The 12,360-nt window shown below is 36.1% G+C and overlaps 1 protein-coding gene across 1 annotated transcript in view; it reads left to right on the forward strand.

The window, feature by feature from the left end:
* The window catches only part of COL24A1 (collagen type XXIV alpha 1 chain), a 322,594-nt gene that overhangs the window by 134,405 nt on the left and 175,829 nt on the right, over positions 1-12,360 (forward strand). Inside the window, exons 20-22 of the mRNA XM_006149476.1 lie at positions 2,022-2,075; positions 4,309-4,353; positions 9,076-9,129. Coding sequence (XP_006149538.1) covers positions 2,022-2,075; positions 4,309-4,353; positions 9,076-9,129 — 153 coding nt within the window. The remainder of the gene's footprint in view (positions 1-2,021; positions 2,076-4,308; positions 4,354-9,075; positions 9,130-12,360) is intronic.

Below are 12,360 nucleotides of genomic sequence, written 5' to 3' on the forward strand. Positions count from 1 at the left end.
AAGAGTTGATTTCTCCTTCCATGCTGAAGAATAGCTTTGCAAGTATAGTATTCTCTCTTCCCAGTATACCCACTGAAGTTCACAATATGCTTTAACTAGACGAGTTGGATCCCCTGGTCATTCCTGAACCCATCACTATTTTTAGGGGCATTTGACTGGTGTGAGTCCCTGTCACATGTCTACCATTACAGTCAGAGGTCACCTCTGTTCAAATATGGACTAAGAGTGAGAAAAGAGTATTTCCTTAAGGAAAATTTAGGTGGTTTTGCCTGAAAAAGGGTTAATATATGTTTTACTGGCATAAAATAGCACATGCCTATTTCCATAGTCTGATCCTTTCTCTTTTTTAAAAATAATAAAATTAACTGCACCGATAGGTTATTACCTGAAGTGATGCAATTTCCTGAATGATGCTGTTTATATATTAAGCTTGTACTAATATAGACTTTAAAACTGACCCAGTTTTTAATTTTTAATTATATTTGCACATGGCAATGATAAAGCAATACATAAGAAGAAATTTCTGTCGTTTGTCACTCCACTGCATTTCAAAACTAAAGATCAAAGTCACCTGGGTAGATATGCTCTCTGACTGTTAAAAAGTAGATAAAACCTGGGGCCAGCAGATGGCAAGGTGGTAAAGGTGCTAGATCCCACACGGCTGACTCTATGATACAAGTCCCAGACTGGGAGGCTTGAAAAGTATACCAGGTGTGTGTGAGTGTGTGCCCAAAATCCCTAGAGGAAAAGAAAGGAGTGTGTGCCTATGGCATGGCCATTCCCACTGGCTGGTACTTTCTCACTTTCCCTCTCTCTATTTCTCCAATGAGCACAAACACCCTATAGGATTTTTTTTCTTTTTTAATTTTAGTGGTTATAGAATTACTAAAAGCAAGAATGCAGAGTATAATTCTTTTTAAAATTTTATTTATTCATTATTTTAATTTGACCAGAGAGAGACAGAGAAAGAGAGAGAGAGAGAAAGTGACTGGTACTTTCTCGCTTTCCCTCTCTCTATTTCTCCAATGAGCACAAACACCCTATAGGATTTTTTTTCTTTTTTAATTTTAGTGGTTATAGAATTACTAAAAGCAAGAATGCAGAGTATAATTCTTTTTAAAATTTTATTTATTCATTATTTTAATTTGACCAGAGAGAGACAGAGAAAGAGAGAGAGAGAGAAAGTGAGAAAGCAAGCCACCAGGTCCAGGACTTGAATTGTGGTCGGCCATGTGGGAGTGTCCAGCACCTTAACCACCATGCCACCTGCTGGTCCCCCAGAGTCTAATTCTTTAAAGATATTTACTTAAAACCTTCCTGGAACATTGTGTAGTTAGGAGAAGAGAAATGGATTGGAAAATGTTGCCATGTTGAATAGATATTGTATGGTGTTTCTGAATTAGAAGAGTTTTGTTTTGTTTGTTCTTTTGTAGTTACTTTGAAAGGATTTTCTTTCAGAGAGCAATTAATTTTCACAACGTGCATTTTGTGTAAAAAAAGGTTTTTATAATTTTGAAATTCTTAGTTAAATTAAGACTTCTAATTGCCCTTCTCTTTTTGCCGGCTAGTATCAAGAAGGGAAATAAATCAAAGAACATTTACTATGAATAATGAGTTCCTGGCACTGCTGGTCTCTTAACAGATACTAAAATACTAGTAGCCCTCCATCTGTTTTCAGACTTTGTGGATATTCTATTACATATTTATTGTACTATTATCAGATTAATAATCGTACCCATTGCTTTAAATTTAGAAGTGCTTTTTCCAAAAAAAGTGTCTGGAGGTCGAAAAATAACATATTAGATAGATTATTTGAACATTAATATGTGTAAAACGTTTATCCTGTTTCTCAACTTAGGCCTGTAGTTTTCTGTTCATCTACCTTCCTACCCTATTATGATCATTTCTATATAGAAAATAAATGGTACCAAATAGTATTGTCTATCTCCAAGTTAATTCTAATTAATTAAAATGTTAACAGTCTAAAAATTGTATCGTGTATGCTTATATTGGTTTCTTAGGGACTCCTTGGAAATAGAGGGCCTCCTGGACCTCCTGGTCTCAAAGGAACTCAGGTATGGAGGAAATGAATCTCGTGTCAGCAATTTTTTAGTTCAAATTATCCCTTCCTATTTGTTGTAGGACTTTAGTTTTGCTTAAAGAACATACTGAACAGATTTTGCCATAAGGGAGTTCAAGTTACCATTTTTTATTGGCAGTTATGTAGTGGAATTTGAAATCGCTTTGCCGTATTCTTAGTTCATTAAGTAATTTGTCAGTGGTCTCCAGTGGAATGTCTGAAGAAACTAAACTCAGAATCTACTCACACATGCTAGAATTTATTTTTTATTTTTTTTCTTTATTCATGATAAAACATGTATATATGAACATAAGAGTGTGAGAAAGAGAGAGAGATGAGCACTCTCCTCAAAGTCTGGTCATGCACAATCCCCTTCCTCCAGCACAGGACATTTTGGGCACTCAAATGCATATTCAGTGTGTTTCAGGCTGACTGGACTGGAGATTCAAACCACAGTCACCATGTAGAATCCCACTTTTCTTGGACAGAGCATTACCACAAAGCCACAGAGCAGGCCCATGTATTAGAATTTATATTTACTCTTAGTGACTATTTGACATTTGTGACTCAACAAATTATATTTCAATTAAATTTTGAATTAAACAAAATGTTTATCAAATCAAGAGGATCTAAGATTCTAGAGAGGCCTGTTATTTGTTGTTCTGATGTGGTAATGTCAGTTATTTAGAGATGAAAAATACTAGCAAATATGTCTGTAAACTAAAAATGTTTATTTTTATTTGCCAGCAATGTACTCACAGAGCTAGAGAGACAGAGACAGAGATAGAGAGAAAGCAATCTCTTCTCGATTTCTCTCTCCTTTCATGATTTTGGGCGTTCATGCACACATGCTCTTTGTGCTTGAAAAAGAGCATGTGTGCATGAACTGCCTAGTCAGGATTCAAACTATATGATCAGCCATAGGGGATCCAGTCACCTTAACCACTTGGTTACATGCTACACTACCTTTTCTTTTCTTTTTAAAAAATTTCCAGAGGGCATGTACACTTGCCAGAGAGGTAGGGAGGAGAAGGAGAGAGAGAAAGCAAACCTTGATGGAGCGTTGTTACTCCCCAGTCCCTTCTCCTCCATTTCTTCATACGATCAGAATTTGGGGCACACATGCACACACATATGGCATGTTTTTCAAGCCACTGGAGCCAAGATGTGAACTGTTTAGTTGACCATGTGGGATCTGGTTCCCTTAACTTATTAGGCTACCAGACCAGCCCATTTATTACTTTTTAATTTTCTTAGAGAATAATGGATTAAAAACTCTATATTTTTTCATATTTATCTTCAATCTTTATCCACCCATATAATTTTTGTTTCTTACAAGAATTCACCAGATTTCTGGAGTTGACCTCAGGAATATTGGACCTATAAATTATCCAAGAGTAAACTCTAGACATTAACTCCTGGGCAGGATCTGGTATACCTTTTCATCTCTATATCTTAGGGCACCAAGACTCAAAACCATATTTGTTGAATGAATGAAGTATCAACATGTGCCTAAAACAAATATATTCTGCTTAAATAATTTTTTAAAAGTTGGTTTGTTACATGAGCAACAGAGGCAGAGAAAGGTAGATAGAAAGACAAAGAGACAACATCCCCAAGAAGGTCTTGATGCTATGATCCACCCGCAGCTGCAGTCAGCCCCCAGATCATGGATGTGCATGTGCCTCGTGTACTTGGGAGGGTCTCCAGATGTGCACCTGAACCTTCCCATGTGCGTCAGCCTCATGAGTAATTATTTTTGCCCCTTTACCACTGTAAAGCCCCTAAATTTTTTTTAAAAATGGACTAGAGTGTGTTGATTTTCATCTATTAAAAACTTAATTGAATCTTTCTGTGTCAGAGGATACTTAGTCTAAGAAAGTAAAGATTATCCTTAATTCATGGTTACAATTATTCTTAATCCTGGTTTTCTGTTACGTTTGTCACTTTCACTCTTCTCTACTTCAGTTTTCTATGTATAACTTGTGTCATCTACCAATTTAAAAATAATCCAATAGCATGTGTCCCTCTGAGGGTAGATGTGGGATTTCTCATGTAAAAATTTAATGTTATAGGGTGATGTAGTTTTTAAATATAAGAAAATCAAAGCATTATTTTTTCATATCTAAGAATGAGTTTCATATTTCAGAATAAATAGAATAAGGGTTAAAGGGTTAAAATGGATAAATACGTATTTTGTGCCATCTTTTTTTTTTTTTTTTTTTAAGGGAGAAGAAGGACTGATTGGACCCTTTGGAGAACTCGGGCCAAGAGTAGGTATCATATAAATAATTTTCCACAGAATTTCTCTTGAAAGCATCTGTTCTGTGAATAAACACACACACAGACACGCGTGCACACACACATATATCCTTTTTTGTTGTTGTTTTTTAGAAAGAGATATTTTTGCTATAGGGTGTAAGTTCTCACTGGAGAGACAGAAAAGAGTCAGAAAGACAGAAAGAAACTAAATCACCCTCCAGAGAGGAGGCCATACAATCCCTTCTCCTCCCAAGCTTCTCTTGGGATTTTGGACACATAGACACGTGCTCTGCATGAGTTTCAAGCCACCGGTCTGAGACTCGAACCATGGTTGACTACATGAAATTCTACTAACATAAACATTACACCACCTCTGGTCCCTGTAAATATTTTTAATAGCATGAAGTTTTAAATTATACTAAAGAGAAAAATGAAAACAAACTGTAGCTCTAACATCTCCCAAAATAAAATAGGCTAATAACTGGAATTCTCAAGATATTTCTAATGATATTCTGCCTTGTACACATTCACTGTTTCCCCCCCACCCCTTTGGAGAGGTTTTTACTATAGGGCGCGTGCGCTCGCCAGACAGACAGAGAGAGACAGAGAGACAGAAAGCAAGAAATCACCCCCCCCCAGGGGGGATGTCCATGATGCAGTCCCTTCTCCTCCATTCTCTTCTTGGGATCTTGAGCACGCATGAACATGCACCCGGCATGAGTTTAAGCCACCGGGTCCGGGACACGAACCACAGTCGACTATGTGGGAGTCCAGCAACATAGCCATTATGCCAACTGCTGGTCCCACATTCACTGTTTTTACAGGGTCTTATGGTCTTACTAATTTGTGCAAATTATTTATAAACTTTTTAAAGTGTAATAGGAGGCTAAATTAGTAGTATTCTGGGAATCTTTGTTTTCTATGTCAGTAAAATTATAGAAAGCTAATAAAATGTATTTTCTGCCAATTTTTTAATCAGATGATGCTATGTAGTAATATATGAATTATTTGCTTTCAAGTTCTAAAAATGAATTCTACATGTATTTTTGTTATGTATAACCAAGGTTTACATTATCATGAAGTAATTAAGATCAATGTATTATGTTAATTTAAGAGTCATTAATTACACTCACATGAAATCATCTCATTCTCTTCTCTTCAGAACATCATAAAGTACAGATTCTTAAAACATTTTTACATTTAAAAAGATTAATTACTTGGGGACCTGCAGTTGGCATAATGGCTATGTCACTGGACTCCCATGTAGTTGGCTGTGGTTTGAGTCCTGGACCCGGTGGCTTAAATCCCTGCTGTGTGTGTGTGTGCATGTGTGCCCAGGATCTCAAGAGGAGAATGGAGGAGAAGGGATTGTGGTGTGGCCATCCCCCCGAGGGGTGATTTCTCGCTTTTTGTCTCTCTGTCTCTTTCTGGCGAGCGCACATGCCCGATAGCAAAAACCCCTCCGAAAAAAAAAAAAAAAGATTAAGTCTTTTCCACCTTTTCCTCATAACACATATGTGATACTATATCACCGAAAGAAAGAGTTTTTATTTTACTTTCTGTGAGGAGATTTATATAAAAGAAAAACTGTTTTACTTGAGCTGGTAAAATTGATCTTATTTAAAATTTACTTCCTTAAAATGCAAGAGAACCAAAGTCACTTCTTTTTTACATGGTCTTAATTTATTATTATTATTATTATTATTATTATTATTATTATTATTGTTTCTATTGGTTTAAAATCAGTTTGGGGCCAGTTGTTGCTGTAGGTATATCACATGAAACATCTCTAATTCTGAAAACACTCTGCAAAATAATGTGCCTATTTTTTTAGTTTGAAATTAAGGTTTCAATAGTACATGCTCAAGTGTAGCACTCTCAAAATCAAATCTAATGTGACAGAATTTTAAATAGACCAGATGTTATGATGCCATCACCAATGCTCTGATTTGCTTTATTTCAAAGAGGTTATAATGTGTTAATACCAGATTCCAATGAGATTCTTTTCTTAATGTACATATGATGTATAACTATTCTAAATATACTGCAGTGCCTGAAAGAATATTACATTATTAAAGAGGAAAGGAATATTCTCACTAAGGCAACTTACTGAATTCTTTTTTGTAAATTTTAGACATATCTAATTATTTCAGCTCCTAACTCTTAGATTTCTAAGTTAATTAAAAAACAACTGGTATTTAACTAAATAGGATGCTTTTCAGTTCTTTTCTCTGCTCTGTGATTGGTAGGATACCATTGACAGAGACAAAAATCAGAATAGCATTTTGTCTAGAAATCCTAAATATAATTTATCATTATTATTATTATTATTATTATTATTATTATTATTAGAGAGATTTTTCCTATAGCACATGTGTGCTTACTGGAGAGATAGAAACAGAAAGCAAGAAATCACACCTCAGTCGGTATGGCCATGCTGCAATCCCTTCTCCATTCTTCTCTCGGGACTCTGGGCACATATGTGCATGCGACTGGCATGAGTTCCAAGCCACCATATCTGGGGCTTGAACTGTGGGCTACTACGTGGGAGTCCAGTGATGTAACCATTATACCATCCATTGGTCCCCCTAAATGTAATTTTAAGTTGCTAAGGCTTTTATATGTGGTCAAAAGAGACTGAGAACCAGTGGGTTATTTTATTTTCCTCTAAGAAGTAAAATTATGAGAGTATTTGTTAATGATAGCAATAACAAAATCCAAAGTGTCATGCCTGGTAGATACTATAAATTAGTAGCACACAGATAGTGCTATTGCTTGGGAGACTGGAAGCCTCATAGGAAGCATAGGTTCAGTTCCTGGGCCAACCTGAACTCACCAGGTATGGTTGAAAAGAGATTTTGACAAGATCACTCTCACTTCCAGGAAATAGTAACTTCACTTGCAAGATTCTCCTAATTCTCTGGGATCAAACTTCATGTTTTCCCTCATTTCTCCACATTCTAAATTTTGGCGTGCTCCAAGCCTTATTTGTAGACTTTGTCTTTATTCTATCTACCCTCACTGTCTAGGTAAGCCCATATAATGTTATTTTTTTAAATAAAGTTTATTTCTTCCATATGAGAGAGACAGAGACAGACATATAGCCATTCCACAGGGTCCTCACACCTTGATCCACCCTCAGTTTCCACCAGCCTTGTGCATACGCACCCTGTAACACTTCAGGATACACACCTGGAACTTTCCTTTGTGGCTTCAGCATCACGGAGCATTACAGTTACCACTGTGCCACTGCAGCTGACTTTTCTTATGACTTTAAATACCATCAAAATGCTGATGTTTCCCAAAATTATATCTTCAAATCTGAATCTTCCTCGGCCTGAGATCTAGACTTGTATAACTACCACAAAATCTCCTCACTTAGATGTCTAACAAGCCCATCAAACTCAAATGTCCAAAACTCAGCTTCTAATTTTCCCTCTCAAACTATTCCTCTCATAGTCGTCGTCTTCTTATTTGGTACCAGCTGTCCACACTGCGTAGCCAAAACCGAATGACTAAAGGATATAGAAACATAGAAAATGGTTATAAATATCAGACACAGTGTGGGAAGAAGGTGGGTGAAGGAGGAAAGTCTGAGGAAGGACATTAAGGAGAAAAATAGAGAGGCAAGGCATTTATGGAACAAAGAAATGGGTTATTATCTGTTGAAGATAATGTGTATAGTATTTTCAACTGGATTGGTGAGAAATGTATACATGTTGGAATAATCACTTTGCAAGCTAAGTGACTTATGTGATTGAATGTATAAAAAAATTGAAATAAAAATATTTTTAAAATTTTTGAGTTTCTTCATGACTCTCCCCTTTCCTCCACATTTCATACCATGTATGGTATGGAAGCTCTACCTTCAAACTAAATGTAGAATCTTCCCACTTCTCTCTGCATCCTCTATTCTCACCCTGATCTATACCACCATTGCCTTTCATGTGAATTTTTTTTACAGTGGACTCCTGTTTGTACTTTCTGCTTCCTCTGTTCTATCAGAGTGGTCCTATTGATACATAAATTACATCAATTTTCTTCTCAAAGCTTTCTGTCTTAACTCATAGTAAAAGCCAACGCGTTTAACCTGTCGGTAACATGGCTCCCCATGACCAAGGATTCCCATCTCCCACTCACTTCTTTGACATTATCTTGTTACTCATGTTCTCCGCTCATTATTCTGCTCCAGCTGCATTGGCTCCTCATGGTGCCTCCAACACAGCATGTGCCTTTGCACTGCCTGGTATGTTTTTTCCTTAAAGTATATTGATAGCATTCCTTTATTTAAGTATTTTCCTAAATGCTACCTTTTTAGTAAGGTCTTCTTCTCAGAAAATCTTATCAAGAATTTCAACAAAACTCCCACAGTATATTAGATCTGCTTCCCTGCTTACTTTTTTTTTTTAGTCCCTTATATTTACCACTACCTAACTTACTACATATTCAATTATTTTTTGTTTTTCTTTTGGTTTTTGTCATCCTCACTAAAATGTAACCTCTATGATGGCAGGTTTAGGACACTCCTCAACCCTAAACACCTAGAATTGAATATGGCATATGGTAGATAATCAGATATTTGTAGAATGAATGGCTAATCAGAATGATAAAATATATTTATCAAATATTTTTGAATAGTTTTATTTATATGAAGTGTCTAAACTTTATAACTTGGTAAACTTCGAAAAAGAGAATAAGTAAACATTTTTTTCTTTTATTCTACTCCCTTCTAGGGAAAACCAGGTCGAAAAGGGTTTGCTGGTGAGCCAGGACCAGAAGGCTTAAAGGTAAAACAGCTGACATTAATTTCAGTTTTAAGATTTAATTTTCAAAAAGATAAAATGGACTTTTATACAAGTAAAAAATAAATACATCTACTTAGAAGGAACCAGTGTGATCCTAAAGCTGGTTTAAGAAGCAATTGAGAAACTTTATATCTTTATATCTATCTGTCTATCTAGTTCTATGACTATGTCTGTGTTTATATACATATGCAGTTTAATAGAGAAATGTTACAAAACTCATAGTAAAAGCCAACGCGTTTAACTGTCGGTAACATGGCTCCCCATGACCAAGGATTCCCATCTCCCACTCACTTCTTTGACATTATCTTGTTACTCATGTTCTCCGCTCATTATTCTGCTCCAGCTGCATTGACTCCTCATGGTGCCTCCAACACAGCATGTGCCTTTGCACTGCCTGGTATGTTTTTTCCTTAAAGTATATTGATAGCATTCCTTTATTTAAGTATTTTCCTAAATGCTACCTTTTTAGTGAGGTCTTCTTCTCAGAAAATCTTATCAAGAATTTCAACAAAACTCCCACAGTATATTAGATCTGCTTCCCTGCTTACTTTTTTTTTTTAGTCCCTTATATTTACCACTACCTAACTTACTACATATTCAATTATTTTTTGTTTTTCTTTTGGTTTTTGTCATCCTCACTAAAATGTAAGATCTATGATGGCAGGTTTAGGACGCTCCTCAACCCTAAACACCTAGAATTGCTGGTGAGCCAGGACCAGAAGGCTTAAAGGTAAAACAGCTGACATTAATTTCAGTTTTAAGATTTAATTTTCAAAAAGATAAAATGGACTTTTATACAAGTAAAAAATAAATACATCTACTTAGAAGGAACCAGTGTGATCCTAAAGCTGGTTTAAGAAGCAATTGAGAAACTTTATATCTTTATATCTATCTGTCTACCTAGTTCTATGACTATGTCTGTGTTTATATACATACGCAGTTTAATAGAGAAATGTTACAATAAGATTTGTGAATTAGGTAAAGAGTAGTAAGCCATAATTTTGGAGTTATCTTTCTGTAGGGCTGAAATCTATAATATAGCTAGCATTACTAAGTCTAAGTCTAGGTATTTTAATCAGTAGTATACAGTGAATCTGCCTAAATACATTCCTTAGAATACATTGGATGGCTTTCATCACTTTATGACATTGGATATGTCACCCACTTTTTTGCCTTATATCAAAGTTTTGGATGCCTTTTTCTTTTTTTTTTTGTTTTATTTTATTTTTTCTTTTTCTTTTTTTTTTTAATAATTCACCACAGAGTTTGTGCACTTACCACAGACAGACAGCAAGAGAGGGAAATGTAAAATCATCCCCTGGGGAGTGTGGGGGTGGGACAGGGGAGGGGGAATGGCCACAACACTGTCTCTCCTCCTCCATTTTTCTCTCAGGATTTGGACATGTAGGTACACATGCCCAGTGTGTTTTTTAACTCCCCTGATCTGTGACTTGAACCACAGAGTTGGCCTCATGGAATCCAGTGCCTTAATCTTACCTTGGATGACTTTTTATAACACCAACAATAAAATAATGTAATGGTCTAATATATATGTAGCATTGATGCCTAAAAGAAAAGTAGCTTATAGGAATTGTGATGTTTTTAAGTTTAAAGTTTAACTAAAAAATTGAAAAGTAGGATGGCAGGTGGCATGGTGGTTAAGCACAAGACTACATTTTGTTGACCACAATTAAACTCCTGGACCCGGCAGCTTGCTTTCTCATTTTCCTTCTCTCTCTCTCTCTCTCTCTCTCTTTCTTTCTGGTCAAACTGAAGATAATATGTAAAACTAAATAGATAATTATTTTTTTAATTGAAAAAAATCACAGCAATATTGCTAAATTTCCTAAACATAGAGGATTTTTTTTTAGAGAGAGAGTGTTTTTTAAGAATTATTTTATTTAACTTTATTTATTATTATTATTTTCCAGTTTTATTAGAGAGAGGCAGAGAGAAAAAGAAAGAAAGCAGGTCACCAGGTATGGGACTCCAAACCATGGTCGGCCTTGTGGGTGTCCAGCACCTTTAACCACCATGCCACCTGCTGGCCCTTAGAGAGTTTTTTTTGCTATAAGGTGCATGCGTCTCACCAGAGAGACACACAGAGAGACAAACAGTGAAAAATCACCCTCCAGGGGGGTATGTCCATGCTGCAGTCCCTTTTCCTTCCTTATCCTCCCAGGATTTGGGGTACACATGCACATGCACCCAGCATGAGTTTTAAGCTGCTGGGCCTGGGATTCAAGCTGTGGTTGAGTTTGTGGGAGTCCAGTGATGTAACCATTATGCCATCTGCTGGTCCCAAAGCTAGATTTTTCATATTAAACTTGTCATTTTTATGATAGTGGAATCTAAAGAAAAAATAAACAATAGTTATCAACATTGATAAATAAATATGAGCTAAAATAATATTAATGTATTTGTAAATATGAGCTAAAGTATTATTAATGTATTTGCATGTCTTTTTGTGGCTGAAATTATCCTGGAGGAATATGTATACTTGACTCTCAAGTCAAAACCTTTGAGACTATAAAAGCACAACATTTATAAACAAAAAGCTTACTCAGTTCTTTACTGGAATTAATCTATATGCTGCCAAATAGTGCTAAGAAATCCAAACGTAAGCTACCATCTGGTCAGAATGACTAGAAACAGAATTTCAGTGATTACTGATATGCCACTTCCTCCCTAGAATTCTTCCAGGGTGTTAAGTAGCTTCTGCATTAGCCAGGAATGGACAAGGTTATTTAATGTTCATTTATCCCTAGCTGTGATAGAAATTTATGTTTCAGCTCATCATGTAGCTATTTACCGGGACCTAGCACTTTCTGGGGGAACACCTGGAAGTTGGATAAAAGTCACCACCTCTCTCAGAAACATAGGATCTCTGTTCTCCCCTTAGACCTAGGGAAATATTTGTCTTTCTCTCCTTGTCCTCAAAGACAACTCACCACTTACCTTCAGACTCTGAAAACTAAAGCAAGAATGCAAGTAATCTGAAGCTACTTTTGCTTTCCACCTGTTAGCACAAACCTTCCCTAAGACTAAATAGCACAAAAGTTCCATCACACTTTTTGAAATTTGAGAGGGACAATTTATAGAAAAGATGGGAAGGATACTAGGAAGTTAATATTAATAGGCCCGCAATTGGTGTAATGGCTATGTCGCTGGACTCCCATGTAGTCGACCACGGTTTGAGTCCTGGACATGGTG

Source organism: Tupaia chinensis, unplaced genomic scaffold (genome assembly GCF_000334495.1).
Source record: "Tupaia chinensis unplaced genomic scaffold, TupChi_1.0 Scaffold000263_1, whole genome shotgun sequence".
In the NCBI taxonomy this organism is placed as follows: domain Eukaryota; kingdom Metazoa; phylum Chordata; class Mammalia; order Scandentia; family Tupaiidae; genus Tupaia; species Tupaia belangeri.